Source organism: Enhydra lutris, unplaced genomic scaffold (assembly GCF_002288905.1).
Source record: "Enhydra lutris kenyoni isolate GAN:26980312 unplaced genomic scaffold, ASM228890v2 scaffoldscaffold90, whole genome shotgun sequence".
NCBI lineage: Eukaryota > Metazoa > Chordata > Mammalia > Carnivora > Mustelidae > Enhydra > Enhydra lutris.
In genome coordinates, this window is record NW_019154174.1 from 1,254,793 (window position 1) to 1,277,987 (window position 23,195).

General features: G+C 56.4%; 1 protein-coding gene across 1 annotated transcript; it reads right to left on the reverse strand.

Moving 5' to 3' along the window:
• Positions 1–717: 717 nt before the first annotated feature.
• On the reverse strand, positions 718–22,462 carry LOC111162305 (sodium channel epithelial 1 beta subunit). The gene is made up of 12 exons (XM_022526633.1): positions 22,098–22,462; positions 19,811–20,087; positions 17,438–17,628; positions 10,283–10,386; positions 7,643–7,806; positions 7,290–7,397; positions 5,055–5,172; positions 3,991–4,066; positions 3,805–3,862; positions 3,096–3,157; positions 1,874–1,949; positions 718–1,627 (listed from the first exon to the last, which is right to left on the reverse strand). The coding sequence occupies exons 1-12, from the start codon at positions 22,406–22,408 to the stop codon at positions 1,247–1,249; spliced, it is 1,926 nt and encodes a 641-aa protein (XP_022382341.1). The 5' UTR covers positions 22,409–22,462; the 3' UTR covers positions 718–1,246.
• Between the last annotated feature and the right edge of the window lie 733 nt (positions 22,463–23,195).

The window sequence follows — 23,195 nt, forward strand, 5'->3', positions numbered from 1 at the left end:
GAGAGCAAGTGCACATACAGAGGCAGAGGAGGAAGCAGAGAGAATCTGAAGCAGACTCCACACTGAGGCAGAGCCCCATAAAGGACTCGATCTCACAACCCTGAGATCACGACCTGAGCCGAAATCAAAAGTCAGTCACTTAACCTGCTGGGTCACCTAGGTGCCCCTGTCCCAAATACTACTTGGATATACTCACACTAAAAAAATCAATTCATAGTCTATCTGAAATTCCTATTTAACTAGGGGGCCTGTATTTTATCTGGCAATCTTTGGCCTGGTGTCCCCACCACCTGATTCTGCTGGGGGCCACCTGGCCTCAGGTATGGGCAGGGTCTGGCCTATCCAAGCCAGATTGGCTCAGAGGTAAGCATGTGATCCAATCAGTGACCAATGAGAGTCAGCCTAGGAACTTGCAGAGACAACAGGGAAAGAGGTCCTTACCTGGTGAGTTTGGACTTGCTGGCGGACTTTAAGTGTGAGGGGAGCCTGCCCAGGAAAGCTGAGACCAAGAGACACCGTTTGAGGTCCTTGAGATTCTCTCACTTAAGCCAGCTTGAGTCTCATTCTCTTTCTCTCTGTCCTTGCCACCCAGAGAAGAGTGGTGGATGGCACTGATGGTGGAAGTCACAAGTAGACTGTGGGGACAACGCCAAAATCACCCGCTTGAGAGCCTTACCGCGGCCAAGCCCTTGCTTTCCCAGCCAGTATGGATGCTACTTTAATTTCTAGAACAAAACACGGGCCACCTGGCAGCACATCCCCCCACCCCTGACCCTGCCCCCGAGCCTGATGCTCTTCCTGCTCTCCACAGTTGCTCACCTCACTAAACCCATTCGCAGAGGTCAGCTAAGGCCAGGACGGAAAAGACTGTGGGGACAGACAGCACAGCCTGCCTGGATGTTTGTCTCGGGAGCAGACGGTGCACTGGGAAGAAACTAGCCTGCCTGCAGGGGACAGTGTCCCAGGGTCTCTCGAGCCAGGCTGGGGACGTCCCAGCCAAGGATCAGGTCAGGTTGGGGGTGTGGGCAGGAACCAAATGAGTACACATTTCCCACATCTGTACCCGTAGCATGACCCTACAGAGCCCTCAGCCTGGGACTGGCCAGCAGCTGCTGGTCTCTCTATAGGGAGACACAGACTCTGGCCTTGGATACCCACTGTCTTGGCCCTTTGGAGAGAACACCCCAAAGTGAAGCTTGGGGCCACGATCTTGGCTTCTCGGGTCTGAGTTCTGGTTTCCCCAGGTCTAAATGGCATCGCCCTCAATGTCGGACTCGATGATGTCCAGAGGCTGCAGACGGAGGGAGTCATAGTTGGGAGGTGGGGTGCCCGGGATGGGCACAGTCTGCTCATCAGGGTAGGTCCCGGGGTCGGGGCCAGGCCTGGCCACATCAGGCTGGAAGCCAAAGTTGGTGTGAGCCTCCACCAGCTCGGCCACGGTGGGCGGCGGGCCAGCATAGCGAGCCTGGGCACGTCTCTGCCGCAGGTTCTTGGCGAAGGCCACCAGCTTGATGATAGTGATCCACACAAAGTCGATAAGGATCTCTCCGAATTCGATGAGGCACAGCACCGAGCCCCCCATCCAGAAGCCAAACTGGCCACCCAGGTTTGAGAGCAGCCAAACGATCTGTGGGGAGCAGGGGGGTGGACGGCCTGGTGAGGGTGGGGGTCGGGCCACAGGTTCCTGCCTTGAACCCCGCTTCACGGCTGCCAGGAAGGGGGGACAGGGTGACTGTCTCAACCCACGGAAACCATTTGGGACTCCAGGACTCTCCCAATTCCCCTGTAGGGTTCGGGACCCTCCCCCAACCTCAGGGTGCACGGTGGAGGGGCAGCGGGGCAGGGCTGAAGTGTCAGGAGCGCCCAGACTCACATTATTGGCTGCTGACTCCTCAATGGTGCGATAGTTGAATTCTTGGAAGTAGATGTTGAGCTTGACCACTCCCTTCCTGTAGGAGCAGCAGGAAGGGCTGGTGTCCCCTCCCCAGGACATACACACACACACATGCATGCACACACAGGAAGGACAAGCTCTAACTTGAGCTTCTCACATGTCCACTCCAGGATGGGTGAGGTCCAAGCAAGGGCCCAAAGTGTGGTCTTCCCTGGCCACTCGGGGCCTTGGGGCCACGAAGGGCATCTCTGCACAGCATCCCCTCTGGGGGCCCCAAGGACTGGCTCTGAGCTCCCCTCTCCCATCCCCAGGGCTAGCCTACACAGTAGGCTAGTCCCAAGCCTTGTTCCTTCATCAAGGGACCTGGGGCCCAGACCGTTGGCTGCGTGGGCTTCCCCTTGGCACCCAGTAGTCCTCAGGAAAGCTCTGCTCTCTCACACCTCCAGTGATCTCCCTGAACACCTTTGCCTCTCCTTATTTGTCTGAACAGTTCCTGTTCCTCCTTGGAGAGTTAGCTCAAGTGCCCCCTCCCTCTCCAGCCCTCCCTTATCTCTCAGGCACATAGCTTCTTCCCTGCCGTGCTCCCAAAGGAAAGGTCTTATAGAGACTCTCACCCCCGTAAGCCCTGTGGGCATATTTCTGTCCTCTACACTGGAGCTTCCCAAGAGTATGGACCTGTGTCTTCTGTGCTCAATTCGTGTTTGTGTTTGATTATGAAAAGATGGAGGAATGGGTGGAGGATAAGTGGATGGATGGATGAATGGAAGACTGGATGAGTAGTTGATGGAGGGATGAACGGCTGGATGGATGAGGGGATAGATGGCTGGGAGGAAAATCAGAAGGATGAAGGATGAAGAATGGAAGGATGGATAGATAGATGAATGGATGCACAAAGGAGCAAATGGATAGATGGATGGGTGGAAAGATGGATGAATAATGGAGGGTTGAATGGATGGATGGGTGGGTGGGTGGGTGAACAGGTGACATTTGGAGGAACAGGCTCTCCTTGGGGAAGTGGCAAACCCTGAATTCCATTCGCTGGCTTCTCTCCCATTCCCAGGGCCGCCGCCTCCAGGTCTCCTCCTGGACCTGACCAGTGTGAGGTGTCTGAGTCGATGCCCTGTATCCAAACCCCTCCCTTCAGGCTCTGGTTCTGCCCATTTTCTGCATTCGCCTGCCTCACCCCAGACTCTAGGCTCACCTGCTCAAGGTGATGTTGGTGCTCTGGTCCCGCTCCTGAGACAGGACGTGGAAAATCCAATCCTGGAATCCAAGAAGGCAGCTGAAAAAATGGCACCTGCAGCACTGCCTCCCAGTCATGGGCCCTGCCCCCATTCAGGGACAGACCACAGCCCTGAAGCTTCCCGAAGCCCCCCTGGGACGGTGCTGGCACAGAGAGGAGAAAGGTAATAGTGCACACCGGCTGCTGCTGCTGCGGGGAGAAGGCACTCTGGGCTCCAGACACCTCCCCCAGAAGCCCAGCCTGGCGCAGGCTCTAACCCACCTCCCGCCCTCGCGTGTGCTGTTCCTCCGCCCGCGTCCTCCTCCCCAGCCCGCCCAGGCCAGCTCAGCTCATGCTGCAGCTTTCACTCAAATGTCGCCTTTGCTGGGAGGTCTTCCCTGACCACTCTGTCTAAAGTGGCCTCCCCTGGTTACTCTCCGCTCACCCTGTGTACTTCCTACCATCATCAACTTGGAAATGATCTAATTTCTGTGTATTGTCCATCTCTGCCACTAAAATGTAAGCTCCCTAAGCGCAAAGGCTGTGCCTCTCTCCTTCACTGCTGTGTCCCCAGCACAGTGCCTTGGGAGACACAAGTGGAAGGACAAACAGCCTGCAGACCTATGCCCAGACCTGTCCCCCAGCCCAAAGGTGGGCGGCCAGGAGCCCGGCCACTCCACGGCCTCACCTCAGAGGCCTCGGAAGGCCAGTCGGCCATGGAGATGGTCATCTTATACTGGGTGTCACTGGAAGAGAGAAGGCAGTCCTGTGGCTGTCGCTGTCCCTGCCAGCGCTGCCCCCCCCCCCGGCTCCCCCGCCCCCCCCCCCCCCCCCCCCCGACCCCTGCCCCCCATTCTCTGTGCCCCCCCCTCACTTGCAGGACTCCTTGCACATGTTGATGCAGGTCTCCCTCTGGGCCACACTCATGCGCAGGCGTGAGTAACAATAGGCTGAAAAGGATGAGGGTGGGGGGGGGCAGGGAGAGTTAGAGGCAGGGCTTTCTAGATGTTTTCCTCTCCCTCTCTGGGCCTACGGATGTCCCCTACCTTCCTGGCCCATGGCCACCCAAGGCCAGTGGTTCAGTGGGAGGGGGTGTTTTCTCTGTCCAAGCTCTCCTGCCATGGAGGGTCATCCCCTCCCATCCCGCACCCCCTGCCCCCCCATGTCCAGCCATTTTGCCCCAGCCTGGCTGGGGGAGCCTCGACCCAAACATCCCAGACTCAGTTCAGCAGGATGACAGCAGTTTTCCCTCTGTCATCCCCACTTAGGGCTGGTGGGCAGGGTGATGGGGTCATGCATGAAGTGATGGTGAAGGGAAGGGAGAGTTTCCCCTCTTGGCTGCGTTTTTCATTGGTTTTATGAGGTGGTGGGACTCTCTCTGCTTCCAAAAACATGATGTTTGGACTCCGGGACTGCTCCTCCTGTGGCTTCAAACTCTTGGAGGTCACCTCAGTCTCCCCACCCAGCAGCCCACAGAGAGACCCTGTGAGCTCACACACATGGACACACATGCTGAGGCTCGTACACGTGGCACTGTGGTTGCATGCACGTGCACACACACACTCATGGGCACGCAAACCAGCGTGCACAGCTGCAGGCACTGGAAGCAATCACACCCACGCGTGAACACACGTGCAGACTCGGTCCCGAGTGCTCCCGTGCACACATACAAATGCCCTCTCCCGTGCACGCGCACACACACACACGTGCCCTCGCCAGCCACCGCACGCCAAGCTCACGCGTGTGCAGACGTTTACGTGGCGCACACACGCAGGAGGGAGGGGAGCCTGGGCGGGGGCTCTGCAGACCGGGGAGGTGCAGGCCTGGCCACCACCACCCCGCCTGGCCCTGCTGAGGACATGGAACTCTGCCCCCGGCTCTGCAGTCAGAGCCCCAGCTGGCTGGGGCAGCAGTGAGTGCCCAGGACTCTGCGCTCACCCCAGTCTGGGAATTCCCAGTTGTTGCAGTATCTCTCCCCGCGGGGCAGTGGGTACAGGTAGTGGGCACAGCTGCAGTTCTGGATCATGTGCTCTTGGAAGCAGGAGCGAATACAGGCCTGCGGTAGGAGGGCGGGAGAACACAGCCGTGACTGCGACACCCTGTCCCAGCCCCAGAGGGTAGGGGCCCAGGGCAGGTCATGCCGAGGCCAGGGGAGTCGGGGAGCCAGGGGAGAGGTCCCTCTGGCCGAGGAGCTGCACCTTCTAACCCCTTGCAGCCTGGGCGTGGCTGTGCTGCTCGGTCCCTGGTCCCCACGGAGGGACTCAGGCCAGACCCAGCTCTCTGAGGATGGGCCTGCCACCTTGCAGAGCTGGAGCCCCACACAGGACATGTGGAGGGGTGGCTTGGTCCAAATGCCACAGCCAACTTTTGGTAGTTATTAATAACCAGGCTGCCAGCCTTGATGGAGCAGAGTGTCCCCTCGTGGGGAGAGGGGAAGGAAGAGTGGATTTGGTGCCCCGGGGCTGCGTGGGATGACTCTCCACTCGTGCTGGGGTCTCAGGTCACCCTGACCTGCTTCCAGTGCACTTGGAGGCCAATTGCAGTCACTCATGGGTGGAGCAGGGTGACGGCTGCCCCTGTGGGCTAAGGTCAGGGGGGCCTGGCACCACATGGGGAACGGAAGCGGCTGGTACTGCTGTGTCTCCTCTTGTCCAGCTTCCCGAGTCCAGGGCGTGGAGGAACCCTTGCTCCAACCCTTGCTATCCCCTACTCTGGGCTTCTGCCCCACCGTCCCAGCTTCTCCCACTCCCCAAGCTGCTCCTTCCCAACCTAGCACGCCCTGTCCTGTTCTCCCGGACAGGGCCGTGGCCTCCCTATGGGCACAGCTGGGAGGAGAAGAGCGCGAGCGAGGGGGCCAGCGGGGTAGGATGAGGAGCTCTGATCTGGGACCAAGGTCTCACATTCTTCCAGACCTCGCCATCTCACCTCTCCAGGCCCCACGACAGCGTCTGGGAGGGAGGGAGGATGCAAGCAGAGTACCCGACCAGGGCCTTGGTCTTTGCCAAGGTCTCTGAACAGCGGGACGGCCGCATGGGACAAAGCAAGAGCTGAGGTTTTTCTGGAACGGGGTCTCTAAGGCTGGGCCTGGTGGATGTCTCCGTGGCCCCCCTCTCCATGCTCCCCACCTTCCTATGCTGCCTGTCTATGCCTTTATTAGCTCAGAAGGAAGATTCCCCCAAGTTCTCCATTGTAGGCAGAAGCACCTCCAGATAGAAGGCGGCCAAACCAGCCGGGTCAGGGTGTGGGGCGCACAGGCCAGCTGGACAGGGTGGGCGGGAGGGTGGGGTGGTGCGCGATTTTCAGAACTGGTGCAAAAGGGAAGCCCACACCATGCTCAGAGCTCACAGGCACAGAGGCAGGCCCTGGAGTTCCCCTCATCAAGCCTCAGTTTCCTTATCTGCAAAGGCCACCCAGGCTGGGGGAGAAGGGTCAGCCAGGGTCACGTTCATCACCTGTGTGTAAGCTTTAGATGGTCCTCTCCACCGGGGCTGGGTCTTGGGACAGGCCCCCCCAGGCTGCCCGTGAAGGTCAGGGCGAGAGGGAAGCCCCAGCTATAGCAAGGGAGATCGAGGCCGGATATGAAGAGAGACTTCCAGGTAAGGTGATGAGACCTTTGTACTGGGGCCTGTACACCCCGATTTCCTCATTCCTATAATATCCTCTACATCTTAGCGTTGCTCTGAGGATTGAATGAATCACGTAAAGGGCCCCAGCAGTGCCTGCCCAGCACACGATGTGCCGGATCCTCTCGGGATATTAGGAATTGTAGCAAGTAAGTGATAGGTATAATAAATGCTGTTACTGTCCCGTGGGGTGTAGACGGGACGAAAGGATAATGTAATACACGCGAGCCCTCAGCACAGCCTCTCTCCCACACAAGCGTTCTTCTTGGGAGACCCCAGAGTGAGATCCCTGTGTTCTGGGCATCCCCAAGGGCACAGCTGCCCGGTGGGGACGAGCAGTGGCTGGCCCTGGGCCCTGGTGAGCACCCAAGGACAGGCCCGGCTTAGTCCCAAAGGCCACAAAACCCACCAAACTACCCTGTGGTCACCCACAAAAATCCAGTACAGCCAGTCCTGCCAGGACCAGCTCCCCCCGAGCCCGGAGGCCTTGGGCCTGGTTGATGCGGACTGCCAGGGTTCCCAGGTCCCCAGGCCCACACTGTCTTCCCACCTGGATAGAGTAGGTCGTGTTGTAGTCGCTGTAGAGGTTCCGCACCGGAACGTCGGAGCCATTCATGGTGCACTGGCTGTAGGGCTCCCCCATGCGCTCCAGCTTGTCCTGTGTCCAGAGAGGTTGCTCCTGGAGGCCCTGCCCCACCCGGAAGCCCCCTTTGTACCTCCCTCCCCGCAAGCACGGGGGTCAGGGGGGATGCCACAGGCCCAGTCGGTGCCAGAGCGTGCCCACCCTCCCCCACAGCATGGTGGTCCTGGTGGGGGTTCCGGCCAGCAGACAAGGCAGGAATGGACCACAAGGAGGCTCCCACCCTCAGCCCAGCTCAGGCTGCCCTCAGGCCGCGGCCATACCACCAGCACCCCGATGGATGTCTCTGTCCCTGACATGGCGTAGATGCCCTCGTCTTTGATGAAGGGGTAGGACCTCTGCTCGTGGAGCAGCAGCCGGGCACCGGCCGTGGACGTGAGGAAGGGCACATAGTCCTCTTGGCCTATATCCAGGATCAGCTTCAGGCCTGTGGGAAGGTGAGGCCGAGGGCTGCCTGAATTCGCTCCCCATCACCCACCTGTCCAGGCCTTCTCCCCACCCTGCCAAGGAGACCTCTACGGCCCACCTAGGAAGCTGGTTCTGCCTTGTGGAAATTGAGACTTCTTGCCTTCTCCAAGGCCTCCTTTCTAGCTCAAGACACCTTGGCTCCCCCCAGCTCCACAATCTCTTTTCCATGTGGCAGGGGAGCAGGACTGCCCTGCCCCACCTCAAATCACATCATTCTTCTCATTCAATCCCTGTTGGCTTCCAAGCTCCTTCCTGCTGTTGGGCCCTTGCTAATGCTGTTCCCTCAAGAATGCTGTTCCCTTACTCTGGAATTATGTCCGCGCCTTCACCCTTCCCATAGAACCTCCTGCTCTTCCTTTGGATCTCAGCCCAAGTGTCGCTTCCTCCAGACGCCTTCCCTGACTACCAAGACTAGGTCTCCTATCTTTGGAAATGTCCTCCCAAGCACGTCCCTCACTTATATGACTCTTTTATTGTCTGTCTTCCTTCCCTACTGGATGGCTCCCTTCTTTTTTAAAATTTATTTATTTTTAAAACATTTTTTTAAAGATTTTATTTATTTATTTGACAGACAGCGATCGTAAGTAGGCAGAGAGGCAGGCAGAGAGGAGGAAGCGGCTCCCTGCTGAGCAGAGAGCCTGATGTGGGGCTTGATCCTAGGACCCTGCGATCATGACCTGAGCCGAAGGCAGAGACTTTAACCCACTGAACCACCCAGGGGCCCTGGATGGCTCCCTTCTTGAGGGCAGAGACTAGACCCCATATCTTATGTACCAGAGGGCTCTGCTGAGTGGCTAGGACAACAGGTTAGCGTTCACGTGCTACGTGCCGAGTGCTGGGCCAAACGCTATTCTGTACACAATCCCACCGGTGCTCCCAGGAGCAAAGGCATTACAATCCCCATGTTATAGGTGAGCAAACTGAGGCACAGAGAAGGGAAAGGACTTGTTCAGGGTCACCCAGGGAAGAAGGGGCAGTGTTGGGGTTCTATCACAGGCAGCTGAGCTCCTTGGTCCGAATCGTCTGTCCCTGAGAAGCAAGTTGACCAGCACCACTGTGACACATGGTGATCTCGGGGGCACAGGGGCTGGGTGAGGGGCAGTCAGCATCCCCTCTGGGCCCCTCTTGACCAACAGCCCTGACACTTAGAATGAGTCTGCCTCCCAGAGGCCGGGGAGGTCCGAGGCTGATGGGGTAGGGGAGGAAGGATCGCCGAAGCCCTCCTGAGGCCACCATGACTCTTTCCCCAGAAACGGGCCCACACAGTGGCCTCTATCATCAACCACTACTGGCTTCTGTTTACTCCTTCACCCCCTCTCTGTCTTGCTCAAGAACCATGTCACAGTGAGACTCAGTAAGAGTACGGGCTCTGCCATGGCCCAGTTTGTGTTCTTGGGCAAGTTCTTTAAGCCCAAGACTATTCAGCATATACCAAGCACGTAGGGCTCGCCAGCCTCTGTGTTAAGCGGGCGATGGTAGTATGTCACAATGACTCTGTGAGGTGTACTTGTTAGTCTCTCCTGGGCTACCATGTACTGTCTTTGAACGGGGAAACCAGGGCTTCTGGAAGTTCAGTCTTGAGCTCAGGCTCACTGGGGGGATAGCGGGGTGGGGGTCAGTGGTGGGGCCAGGTTTCATCTGGGCCCAGGAGCTTGGGCTCTGATCCCTGAGCTGTACTTCTTCTGAATCCTTGCCTTGCTCAGCAGGAAAATGGGAGCACTGGTCCCTAGCCCAGACATTTACAGGAGTTCTGGGAGGGTGATAGAGGCGATTTTTGTTCTACCATTCATGGGCCCTGCTCCTGGGCTCCCAAGGGAAACTATAGTTTAACAGTCACCAAGGTCAAAATGACTCCATCAAAACCTCGGAGGCTCTATTTCTGCCCCGGGCAGCCCACATTGTACATCTCCTCTGTTAAAACAAATAAACAAAAGGAGCATTCCAAACATAAGGGAAAAAAACAAAACAAAACAAAACAAAACAAAAAACCCCTGGTTCCCATAAAATTAAAGGCATATAGACTTGCACATACTAAAAACACAAGATAATGTCTATAACTTTCTGGAATGGCCTTGCTCATGATAATTTGTAACCCTTTATGTAAAAACCATATATAATCCCGCTCCAAACACTCCCTTCCCAGAGCACTCTCTTCCTGGTAAAGACTGTGTATCCGCAGAAGCTCTCCTAACTTAGGCTTGAATAAAACTCTTCCTCTCTTTCTAAAATTTTGAAAGGGTTTGTTCATTTTGCAGGGACAGTGGAACAGCTTGGCGCACACAGAAGAGACCCAACCGTGGCCGTCCCTCCATGGGCCACCTGCTGTCTCACCCCGGGCCTGCCCCTTAACAGCTCCTGGTCACTGGGTCTTTTAGCCCTGCGTGGTGGGGATTTCAAGCCCCCTGGCTCTGGCCCCAGGGTGAACCAAGACTTACCAAACTCAGCTCCGGGGTTGGCTGAAGGGAGCGCCTTCTCTGTCATGCCCCAGTTGAAGATGTAACAGTTGCCATAATCTGGGTGGAAGATGGACGTGAAGTTCCTAAAAGAAACACCATCAGCTGGAGAGCTGGGCCCACCCCAGCTGGTGCCTTCCTGACACCATCTGCTGTCCAGGACGCAGGGTGGAGGACAGAGGGTGGAGGGGAGCCATGGAACCCAGCCAGGTGTGCTGCCCAAGCTGGGAACTCACACAGAGAGGGAAGTGGCTGACACGGTGGGTGGGAGAGGGGATGAATCAGGAGAGGGCACCCCAGAGGCTGAGGAAAGGCACAGCTTTATAAGAAGGCACGTGGGGACCCTACGCAGGGTCCTGTCTGGAAATGTTTCCTAAGGAAGTAAGTCAACTACCACAAGAAAAGTTTCCAATAAAGATGCTCATGGCAGTAGTAATGGTATCCTGCAGTTTCAAAGAATTCAGTTTAAAAAAGACTTTTTTGGATACAGAACATTTCAAACACAAAAAAGTCGAGACAGTGAAGTCCACCACCAGCTTCAGGAATCCTCAGGGCAGAGCCACTAAGGAACCCTTCATCCCTACCCGCCGTGCCCCATCTCCCTTCCATGTGGTTCTCAAGCAAACCTCAGACGTCATGATTTTGTCTGTAAACATTTCCAGATGTACCTTGAAAAGTAAGAACTCTTTTAAAAATACTGTTAAATATAACTAACAAAAATTCCTTCATATCGTTAAATAATCAGTTTGAAGTTCTAATCGTCTCCTATGTGTTGATTTTTGTTTTTACAATTTTTAAATTGGGATTCAAATGAGGCTAACGTGATTGGTTCATGGGTCTTTCGAGTTTCTTCTAATCTATGGCTCCCTCCATCTGTTTTTTTTTTTTTTTTTTCCTTTTCCTTGTCATATAGTTGTTAAAACAGTTCTGGTTTGACCCAGCTTATTCTTTGGAGAGGCAGTGAATGGAGCAACATTTCTCATCCTGAATGAATGAATGGCTTTGGGCAACACCCACCAGTGGTGGCCAGTGCTATTCCTCTCCTGATGGACGAGCACAGGCTGCTGAGGAGGTGGCCTTGCCAGTAAAACATAAAAATCCTCCCCAAACAGGACTGAGCATCTGTCTGTAACCCCCATCTACGGGAAATACTGGAGACAGAGGAACAGGTTCAAAGACACCAAGGAAAAGTCAACTTGTAAAATCCAGACCTTGGGGAAGGCAACAGGATAAATATCCCAGTTTCTTCAACAAACACCCTGTGAGAGGAAAAGGGAGACAACCTACAGATGAACAGAAACTTTAAAGACTTGGGTTGCAACCACGACGTGCTGCCTTTAGTTAGATCCTGACTCACACACAGAGACGAGCAAAAGGTAGGACATTGATGAGCGTGGACGTGACTGGATAGTTGATGGTATTGAGGAATTATTGTTAGTTTTCTTTTTTCGGGTGGGATAATTGCACTGTGGTTTGGTTTAAAAAAAAAAAAAGTCTTTCTCTCTTGCAGATACATTCTAAGCTTTTTACAGGTGAAAGACCCTGGAGTCTGGGCTTTGCTGCAGAATGGACAGGAGGGGGAGAGAGTAGCGGCTCTGGAATCGGGACGGTTCATCCATGTAAGGTCATCATGCTCTGTTCTGTCTGCAGGTGTGTCCTCGGGTCTCTGTTAGGAATCGCTTCACGAATGTCTTTGCATGATTTTATTTTGTTTTTCTTGTCTTATTAAAAACAGGAAGGAAAGGGGCCTGATTGCAACATGGTCTTCTAAGCCCTGGATTCGGAAACCTTGACCGTGCAACTTTTAGGGGCCAGCCGGGGGCTGCATAGTTCTGCATGCATTTTCTCATTCGATCCTCAAAGTAACCCCATGGTGAGGTCAGCTGTTCTTTGCCCCAATGTTCAGATTAGGAAACCATTCCTTCCACCTGTGCCCCACAGCCACCCCCCTCATCCCGGGCAGGCTGCCACATCCAAGCTGGGAGGTGACCCTGGGCACATGTGAGTGGCTTACTCCACATCTGGCCTTTAGTGTCTTCAACAGTGAAAGGGAAATCAGGACAAAATCACATTTCTTCACTCTACAGGTGTTTACTGAGGCAGATGCTGGGTTGGGCACAACTGAGGTGAACAAGAGAGTCGCTGTGTGGTGACTGGACAGTCACCGTGTGGTTGGGGGACCCGGCATGGCGAGGGACTCGGAGCAGCGTTCTGTCCATGCTCCCCTTCCAGAATGTGCCTCTGGATTGTCCACTTCTCTCCATAGCTGAGGCTCCCCCTGCAACAGGGTTCAAGCCACCAGCGCCCGGCCCTGCTCGCCTCCTACAGGAGCCTCTGTCCTTCCCCTCTTGTTCTAGTAGTAGTCCTTCTAGTAGTCTTGTTCTAGTTCTAGTCCTTCCCCTCTTGTTCCCCTCTTGTTCTGCACGGCGGTCAGGGCGATGGTTTGAACTGTGAATTGGAGAAGGGTACACTTCCACTGGGAGCCCTCCCCGGCTCCTTGCAGTTCACAGAAGAAAACACCAAGGCCCTACGCTGGTCTTCTCCTCCTTGTCTGTTACACTCCGGCAGCACTCCAAGATATTTCCAAATTCAAGGTCCCTGGGCGCCCAGAATATTTTCTGACCAGTTAGCCCAGTAAGTGGCTTCTCCTCATTCTTTGGGATTCACCTGCTCTGAGACCCACCCCCTTGCACTCTCCGGGCAAAGTCGCTTTCCTTCCCAGTTACCGGATCATTTCTACCTGCTTATTCCCCGATAGCATGAGTCCAAATTGGAAATTATCTTCTTTATAGTTAACTGCTTGCTTATCAATGGCCTCCTGATTTAGAAGGTGAGCCCAGGGAGGGCAGTTGTCTGTCTTGAAGGAGGAATCACATTGGGAGGCTAAGATCCCGGGCCTGGGAGCCAGCCTGTCTGGATTCCAGTTTCGGCTTTGTCACCGAGTAACTGGTAAGCTTGGGCTCTCTGAGCCTCGCCGGTCCCACCTGTCAAGCCGGGATAGTTAGCAGCTCCCGTCCCACAGGACCAAGGCGACGGCTGGATGGCGACCGCATTGAAATACTCAGCAAGTGCTGGGTTACACACTCTGTCCTCAGAGCCTGGCCCGTACTAGACAGACACTCAGTAAATATTTGTTGGGTAAATTATAATATGGGATAAGTGGATCAACAGAGATAAGCTTGCAGGAGTGACACCTCATTCTCCCTGGGCTGCGTATGGGTCATGGAAGGGTTCTTGGAGGAGGGGAGGCCTGAGCTGAGACTTTTAAGGATGGCTAAGAGGTAGGCGAGCAGCCTCGGGGACAGAGAGGAGAAAGGGTACATCAGGCTGGCAGCACCGCGCAGGCAAAGGCCCAGAGGGAAGGAATAGCTCTGGGCGGGTACTAGTGAGTCCTCTCTGCAGATGATCAGGGCTGTGGCCACAGGAGGAAGAGAGCATGGCAAACCGGCTGAAGCCGGGCACTGTTCTAGAAGGAGAGACCCTGCCCCAGGCATGTGGGGACACAGTGTTCCCAAGAAACTGTCTTGGACATCTGCGGCCCGGGAGCAGGCGGCCGCCGCTCAGGGCGTGGCCAGATCCCCTCCTGCCCAGGGCTGTGCTCTCCGTCTCGCTGTGTGTGCCAACTCTGCTTGTTGACTGTGCCCTTTACCTGGAGGGGCTGCTCCCAGCACCCGCCGACTCTCGCTCCAGAGCCAGGCTTTTTCCCAAAACACCTTCCCGGGACAAGCGTAAGGCATGTGGCCCCAGACTGGCGTAAAACCTCCAGAAAAGACTGAGAGGCAGAGCATCCTGGCAGGAAGAAGTATAACAGCGGTGGTACTGTGTGGTAGGGGTTGGGAAAGCCTTCCCAGGGCGGAAGCTAGTGAGCTGGTCCCTGAAGCAATAATAAGAAGCTGCTACTGGGGCATACATGCCTAGATCTCAGTTTCTAAATACCGTTCTCCAGGAAAAGGAAGCAGAGCTCCTCAGAGAAATGGCAGCTTCTAGGGCTGAGGCATCATGAGGGGCCAGAAAGCAAGGAAATAGACAAAAAAAAAAAAAAAAAAGAGAGAGAAAGAGAGAGAGAGAGAGATGGGGATGTTTCATTGAGACACAGGAGCCCAACGCAAGGCACTGCTACTATCCAAAGCCGGAAGAATTTGAGTAAGAAAATAAATAATGTGGGATGGGATCACAATGCAAATATATACGAGTCGGTACCAGTATAAATGACTGAATAGCATGAAAGAGCAGAGAAGACGGAACTCTTCCCCACAGAAGAATTCCAAATAGTCTGTATTCCTGCCTCCAGGAGACCAGGAGCCAATTGCCCCTTTCTCCCTGTCATCCTATCTCCCCCACAGTGTGGGCTCCACTTCATGATTTGTTCCACGTGGAAGGGAAGGCGGCCCCCACCCCGTCCCTTAACCAAGTGAAGAAGGTCAATATCCTGGGGGGTGTCCCTCCCGGAGGAGGCTGTAATGAGGTGGGCACCTCACCTTTGTGCCGTTCTTCCCCCAAACCCATCTAATCTGTATAAACCCAAATCAAGGACCTTCTATAACACACCATCTATGTCCTTCCATCCCCACGATAGCCCTATGAAGCCATGTCACGATCCCCATTTTCCAGTTGAGAATACTGAGTCCCAGAGGGGCCAAGAAACGTGCCCAGCAGCACACAGAGTGGGCATTCAAATCCAGGCACTGTGGCATCGGGGTCCTAATGTGGCTCCTTGTTCCCTAATTACAGCTGCTATTTCTTGAGCCTTTGTCACAGTCGAGGGAGAGAGGATGGAGTCAGAAGGACAGTGAGGAAGTGGAGACGTAGCGTTTGGAGCCCGGCGCTGGGAGGGCAGAGGGTGGTATGTGTCCTCTGGCACCACATCTGAGGCTGACTCAAGAAGGCAGGTGACAAAGAACAGGCTTAGGAGACGTGGGTGGGGAGGGCAGATGATGATCTGGTTTTCTGATGGCCCAGACTGCCGGCTCTGCCACTCACCAGCTGTGTGACCTCCAAGACGTTGCTTAACCTCTCTGGGCTGTGGTTGCCTCCTATAAAATGGGCTGACATAGGAGTACCTTTCTCATGGGCTTATGGCCAAGGTTAAATTAATTTTACACCTGCAAAAGGCTAAGAATAGCATCTGACACAGCAGCAGGGCTCGATCCACGTTAGCATTATTATTGGATAGTGAGTTCCTGATCAAATGTGGGTTTAATGACAGTAATAGCTATTATTTATTGAGGCCAGTGCTACTGTGGGCACATCACCTCATTTAATACTCAAAATAGCCCCACTGAGTAGGCATGTTAGTACCCCATTTCACAGAAGAGGAAAACCGAGACTCATCGAGTTTAAACTTGTTGAGGGTCATATGGCTTGTAAGGCAGAGCAGGGATCTGAACCCAGTGGTCTAACCATACAGCCCCACCTTGACCCTCTCACTAGAGCTAACCCCTGGCCACAGCCATACCACAGAAGTGGCGTGGCTGACGCTGGGTGTTCTGCCTGCCCCAACACATCTGTTCCCCCTTCTCTGCTAAAGCTCCTTTGCTTTTCTTTGGGGGACCACCCATTCCTCATTCTCCGTCCCGGGGCCCCCACGGGAACTGCTCTGTGGTGCCAGGGCAGGAGCTGCCCAGGATGGAGCCATGCCTTGTGCACAATGCAGGCCCCAGGAACCTGAGGGTAGAACCCAGCAGACCCTAATGGACCCCTCCCCTTCCTACCTCACCATCCTCCCAACTGCCAGGTCTCTCCTCATTGAGCAGAAGGGCCCCAGGCTTGAAGGCAGAGCCTGACCCCTCTCTCTAGCCGAGAGGGCAAAGGTGACCGTGCCAATATGACACGCTGGCCCACCGGCTACCTGCGGCCTTCTGGGAGGGCTGCCAGGAGCGGCTGACCACGGGCACGCTGAGCAAAGGCCACTGGCTGAGAGTGAGGGGTTGGCATCCAGCCAGCCAGCAGCCACCCACGCCGCCAGCAGGACGCCTCCTGTCACCAGGGACACTGGCCTGCTTTTTTCCGCCTGTGGGTCATACCTTTCTAGCTCACACCACGCGGCCGGGTGCACAGATCTGGCACCTCAGGGCTCCGGAGTCCCTGGCGTTGCCTGCAGAGTGCCTGCCCCTGTGCGTTTGGGGGGACAGAGGGTCCCCGTGGCATTCAGCAGACTCTCAGTAGAGCTTCCTGGAGGCTCATGGGTGGAGAGAGCATGCAGGGGTGAGGCACCAACCCCGAGAGGGTGACACCGGAAGCCTGTCGCTCATGACATGTGGCAGGACTCCGTGGACTTCTCCAGGGGCCCGAAGTGCGAGGCCGGGGGGCCCGGACCAACAGGACGCCAGCACGGGTGGCCCCGCAGAGATCTGGTCACGAGGCCCTGGAGGCCACTTGGCTGTGGCAGCTCTGCCTGGGCGGAGACTTGGGTCGCGGTCCTGCCCCAGAGACACCAGGGGCTCGGTGTGTCAGAGCAGGGGTGGTGAAGGAGGGGGGACCTGGGGACCCGTCGAAAGAGTCGCAGGCTTTTGGGTGAATGTTATTCTCCCTCTGCCCTCCTCTCAACCTTGGGGGGTTGTCGGGGATGCCGGCGAACACTCCCAGGGCTGGGTTCTAAGTGCTGAGCTGAGCCAACTCAGCTCTCGGCCCGGGAAGGTGAGGCAAGGTGGTGGGACGGTCTGGGAGGAGAAGCGGGGCAGGAGGTGCCGGGTTGCCCGCCCAGGTCCCTCAGCCACTGGGTGTTGGAGGCCAACGGCTCATAGCTGCCCCCTCTGCAGCCCCCTTGCCTGGGACGTGAGGGGAGGTCAGCCCATCCCCCACGAGGTACTGATGCGGCAGGGACAAAAGGCCAGCCCCTCGGGGAGGACCGTCCTGTGTGGCTAATGCTCCCGATGCCCCAGGGATGGGGGCCTCGATGTCAACTGGGACCACGGCCTCCCTGAGCTCTTTCCTCCTTCCTCATCCTGTTTTCCTTTACAAACATGTCCTAAAGCGATTCCCTCCTATGTCACGGACCCTCCACACATCCCCGTCTCAGGCTCTGCCTCCAGGAAATGCGACCAGAGACCCCGAGGCACAGGACACCGTGCTGGTTTGTGGCCGCGCCGGGCTGTGATGGGGCAGGGAGGGGTGTTGGGGGGCCGGGGCGGCTCTCACCTGTAGCTGCAGGGCTCGGACCCAAACAGGCAGGCCAGGATCAGCCGCTCGGCGGGGTAGCCCATCTCCGCCAGCTTGTGCGTGGGCACCTGCGAGAAGATGTTGGTGGCCTGCAGCTGGTACCACTCCGTCACGGCGTGGGTGGCGCTGGTGAAGTTCCGGAAAGTGCACGTGGTTCCGTTGAGGCTGCACTGCAGGGGCCAGGAGGGGTTCTGGTGGGCGCAGGCCGGGCTGGCTGGGCCCCCGCCACCGTCCCCAAGGGCCAGCTGCCCCTCCCCTGGCGGCACCTTGGCGTGGGGGCAAGCGGCTGCAGAGCCAGTGGGGGACGTGTTCACACGCACACTCGCAGGGCTCGGGGGCTGTCCCCTCACACACGGCTGCTTGGTCACAGGGTCTCACACACTGTCGCCGGCCTCCCGTATACTAGCCTAATGCCTGAGCGAGTATGCACACGCACGTGCACACGCATACACACAGACACAGCCCACGTCCTGACATCCACAGCCCCACGATGTCACGGTCACAACCACACACTCGTATCCAAACTTTTTCACCCGCCCACATACCTAGCTCACCCACAGTCATGCTCCTGTGGCCCACAGACAGACAGACACACCAGGACCCTCCATTTTCTTCTTTCCTGGCATCCTTGCAGACTTCCAGAGGCGTTCCTTGCGGGCCGCGAGGACCATGAAGGACTCAAGGGCTCAAGGCTCCCTCCTGCTCACCAGTGAAAGGACCTGGGCCTTGTCAGCCTGAGCCCTGTGAGGCGTGCAGGGCCCCCCTCCCCCTCACCACAGCCGGCCCAGCACAACGCCCAGGTCACTGTTGTAGATACAGCATGGATGCAGCCCCAGGACTCTGGCCTTGGCCACTCTGCCTCTATCGGCCCTCACAGCGGGCCTTCCTTCTGGAACCCAGGAGGCCAGAGGAGCTTCTCCACATTCTGAGAGTCCCCTCCCCAGGGCCTGCTCTGGGCACTGTCCTTGGGCCCATTCTTGGAGGTCTCCTCCTCTCTCCTTAGGGAGATGACGATAGTACTTGACACTCACTCTGTCCCAGACTGTGTTCTGAGGGCTTTCTATTACTGCATTTGATTTGTACAGTCACCCTACTCCATCATCGTGAGGAAACTGAGGCCAGGACTCCTCCCACTACACATGGGCGTGCGCACACGCACACACACACACCATGCACCACATGCACACACATAGGGCCTGACCCCGCGAGCTGGGGCAGCCAGTGGGAACAAGCCTGCTTCACAGACGAGGAGCAGGACAGGGAAGCCAGGTAACAGCATCAAAAATCAGTGGGGCACGGGATCAGAGTTGGCGTGGGGACTCTGGAGCCTCTAACTGTTCGCTGGTTTTGCAGAGACATAGGGGGAGCCCTGACCCGGTAGAGGTCAGTGACCTCCTCCTGCGCAGTGTATGGCCACAGCCCGGGTCCCCAACCAAGGGTGACCATCTGAATCACCAGGGAGGCTGTTAATACAGATTCCTAGGCCCTTTCAGCTTCCCTGGGAGTGGGGGCCAGGGTCCTGTCAGTTAGGGAGCTCCCTAGACTAAGAGGCACAGACAGGGAAGCTTCTAACCCCTGGCAGGCTGGCAGGCATCCCAGCAGCCCCGCCCAGGGCAGTTACGCTCTGGCACTGGACGGCACTGCGTGGCTGTGGGTTTTCACCTGCCCAGTACTTATGCCCTTGTCTTTTGATAGTAAGACTTAATTCCTTCTTCAGGAAAGCACCCTTTTCTGCCTCAGTGTGTCCACATGGTAGAGGCTGACATCACCCCAGCTCCAGGACGCATGACCTAGGACTGGCCAATCATGAGGGCGCATTCTCCAGCACACAGTGATTGGTTGCAGAATGAGCATGTGACCCAATGAGTCCCTCCCAGGACTTCTGCTGGGTCCATTGGGAAATAGGAGTTCTGTTTCTCGGGGGAGAGTGCTGAGCTGATGGGGTGTATGTCTGGCATTGCCAAGACCCTCTGCATGGAGAGAGCCGGACAGAGAGTAAGGTCACTGGGGAGAAAAGCTGAACAAAAATAGAGAAAGGTAGTGTCCTGATGACAGCATTTGAATGCCTGGATCCAGCCATACCTGAACCCATTTTACCCCTCACTACATCAGCCAGTGAATTCCTTGTTTTGCTTAAACTAGTTTGACTTGGGTCAATGGCATCCAACAGTGTCTTGACTAACATACCAGCTCTATTAAAAAAAAAAAATCAAAACTTTGTAAACATACAAAATGGGCACTGGCTTCCAGCCTACCTTTCCCCAACAAGACCCAGATTATTAAAGGAAAGAAACTCCCCTCCGCCTCCCTGAGTAGGGTCCGTTGCTCCATGTGTGCTTGGGGCCCACTTACTAGTCTCATGGCCACTTTGCACCCCTGGGCAGTGCAGGTCCTTCCCGGAGCTAGGCTGCTATCTGCTGAGCCATTGTGGACGTCCCCAAAGAGGTCAAGGACCACTGGGCGGTGGGGGTTCTGCTCGTCGATCAGAACCAGCGGCGTGTCATTCCAGATGGTGAAGTTCAGGGTCCTAGTGGCGTTGGCATAGCTCTGCTCCGGAGCTAGGATCCTCTCCAGGACAGCTTCCATGAGCTCATCCAGATCCTTCAGCAAATGCTTGACTTTAGAATACCTGGGTGGGGAGGGGGCCAGTCAGGGGGGCAAGGGCAGCTGAGGGGCAGCTGAGAACCACCCCAGTCTGGGCCCCCCCCTACCCCAGCGCAGCTGCCAGCCACCATGTGTGAGAAGAGTGCTGCACCTAAGCCCCTGCCTCTCTCCCCACCACAGGTGACCATGCCTCCTTCCACCCACCAGCTCACTTCTTCATCCACCGAGTATGCAGTGAGCACCTACTAGGTACCAGGCATTGCGCAAAGCACAGAGGATATGATAGCGAACAAGCCACATGCGTTCCCTTTCCTTAACGAAGTGCACACTGTAATGAGGAAGACGCCTAACAGCTCCTGGTTCCAACGCTCCAGCAGCTTCTTCTTTGGGAAGAAGAGGAGGTCTCAGGAGGGAGAGGGTGGTCGGTAGTGTGGGGCTGGGCTCCAGCAGCTTCTCTCAGCCCCCCAAAGCTCCCATCTTGGAAATGGTGACTGGTCAGTCTGGCAGAAATGTGTCCAGACCAGGGAGGGTCCCCTCCCACTGGCCGGTCAGCTCTGGCTGGAGGACAGCCTGCAGGAGTGAGTGTTAAAGCCTGGCCACAGACCCACGTCCTGCTGCAAAGGGGTACAGCAGCCCGAGCTGACAGCGGCTTCAGCTGCGGACACCTCCTGTCCCCAGAGCGTGAAAGCAGCCACCTTTGTGTACACAGCAAGAGGAGGGTTCAGGGAGGGCTGTGGGCTGTGGGGACGGGGGCTGCTAGGGTAGCCCGGATGTCCGGAGCCACTGTTGAGCGAGGTGGGGCATGGCCTGAGGACTGGGTTCAAATCCCGACATGTCACTTGATATCTGTGTGATATCTTGTGATAACTTGGGTGATAACTTGGGGCAAGTTAGCGTTTCCATGGCTCTGCTCTCGTCTACAAGGTGGGGGGATGAAAATATTGACCCTGGAGGGCTGTCGGGAGGATTCGGTGAGGTGAGGTCTCTGCAGCATGGAGACCCGGATCAGGCCAGGGCAGTGTTGTCCTGCGCTGACTGCGGGCTCTCTGGAGAGGCCCCAGGGATTTACCCAAGCAGGCAGGAGCCCAATCACTAGAAAGAACGGACTTTCTGATCACTAGGCATGTAATCAGGAAGTATGAATTCCCTTCCAGGACCTTGTTTCGGGCAAGAATGTTCCCTGTGACTCAGCCACACTGGCCCTTCCTGCAGTTCCTTGAAAGCACCAGACTCTGTCTCGTCCCAGGGCCTTGGCAGCCATCCTCCACTTGGGGCCATTCTGCGTCCCACCTAGCTGGTTTCCGCCCATACCTGGGGGTGTCCTCCTCTGGCTGACCCCCTGCCCCTCCTCAACCCCAATTAGGCCCGCTGCCTTGCCGTGTCCTATTCATAGATAGGCCTTGCCATCATGTGGTTGCACAGTGGCAGCTCTGGAGTCAGATCTGGCCAAGGTTCCGATGCCACTGTTGTTCGCTGTGTGTCTCTGGGTAAGTTCCCTCACCTCTCTGAATCTCCAGTTCCCGACCTGTAAATCTATAAATTGGGGCTAACACAGTCGTGCCCACCCCTAGGGTGGTTGTGTGGATCAGAATTACATAAATCAACCAAAAAACAGTCCACACAGCACCTGGCCGTGTATCAGCTTACGGCGCTGCCATGGGGAGTCGCATGCTCTACTGACCGAGCCAGCCGGGTGCCCCTCTTTAAGCCTAGGAAGTTTATGAATTTTGAAAGTTACTTGCTGCTAAAGGGATGATGCAAACAGGGAAAGAAGGAGAAAAAGGAGGGAAGGGGAGGAAGGAAGGAGATGAAAGGAATATGGAGAGAAGGGAAGGAAGGAGAGAGAGAAGGGGGGAGAGGGAGGAGGAGGGAGGGGGAGGCAGGAATGAGGAGGGAGGGGGAGGGAAGGAGAGAAAGAGGGAGGAGGGAGGGAAGCAGGGAGAGGAGGAGGGGGGGGAGGGAGGGAGGGGGGGGGGGAGGGAGGGGGGGGGGGGGAGGCAGGGAGAGCCAGCCCCGCACTCCAGGGACCACCTACTGGAAGGGGCTGGCATTGCAGATGGTGACGGCGGGGAAGTCCATGGTCTTGAAGCCGAGGGAGAGGGACACGCTGACCTCCCAGCTCAGGTAGGTCCTGATGAAGACGCCCCACTGCCAGCAGACCAGGGAGGTGAAGAGCAGCGTGATGAGGAACCACACGGCCTTCTTCTTGGGCCCCTCGCAGATGATGCGCTTGGGGCCGTGGGTGTTGGTGTTGTTACAGTACCACACCAGCAGCTCCTTGTACGAGTAGCCCGGGCCCTTCTGCAGCCGGTGCAGGCACCTCACCAGGCACTTCTTCACGAGCATCGTGGCGCCTGCACGGAGACACCGCAGCCCGGTCCCGCGTCGGTCCCGCTGCCGTGGCCGCCCTGTCCCGGTCCCCATCCCGGGCCAGAGCGGGGGCCAGGGGGGCACCTGGCACCGGCTGCTGGGCTGCTCATCCCGGCCCTCCCACCCCCCCTTGCTCTCGGCTCCTTTCCCTTCCTCCGTTCCCCCATCTCCCTATCCCTCCCTCCTTACCCCCTGCCCTTTCCCTTCCTCTCCCCCTTCCCCATCCCTCCTTCCCCTTCTTCCCTCCCTCTCCCCCTTCCCCATCCCTCCTTCCCCTTCTTCCCTCCCGCTCCCCCTTCTCTCCCTCCCTCCCTTCCTACCATCTATCCTCCAACCATCCAACCAACCCCAAGACATTTATTGAATGCCTACTGTATGCCATGCACTGACTTAGTCCCTCTGGACTCAATGATGGGCAAAACAAACAAGGTTTCTGCCCTCTGGGAATTTTAGCCTAGTGGGCAAGTTACTTCTTAGGTACTCCAGCTGCAAACTGAGGACAGTTGTACCTCATTTACAGATTTACTGAGAGGGCGAAACTAGGTGATGCACAAAACGTGCTAAATACGGTGCCTAACTCAGACCAAGTGCCCGATACGTTGACTACCTTTATTTATTGTACTTATGTTTTATTTTATTTTATTTTATATTAAATTAATTTTTTGAGAGAGAAACCGTTGGGGAGTGGGGGTGGGAGGGGCAGAGGGAGAGGGAGCACACCCAGCGCTGAGCCCGACGTGGGGCTCGATCTCACAACCCTACG

Coding starts and splice junctions, on each gene's coding strand:
- LOC111162305 (XM_022526633.1), bottom strand. CDS start 22,408: ATGCTCGTGAAGAAGTGCCTGGTGAGGTGCCTGCACCGGCTGCAGAAG. Junction 20,088..22,097: donor TGCAATGCCAGCCCCTTCCA/GTAGGTGGTCCC, acceptor CTCCCCACCCAG/GTATTCTAAAGTCAAGCATT. Junction 17,629..19,810: donor GCAAAGTGGCCATGAGACTA/GTAAGTGGGCCC, acceptor TGGCCCCTGCAG/TGCAGCCTCAACGGAACCAC.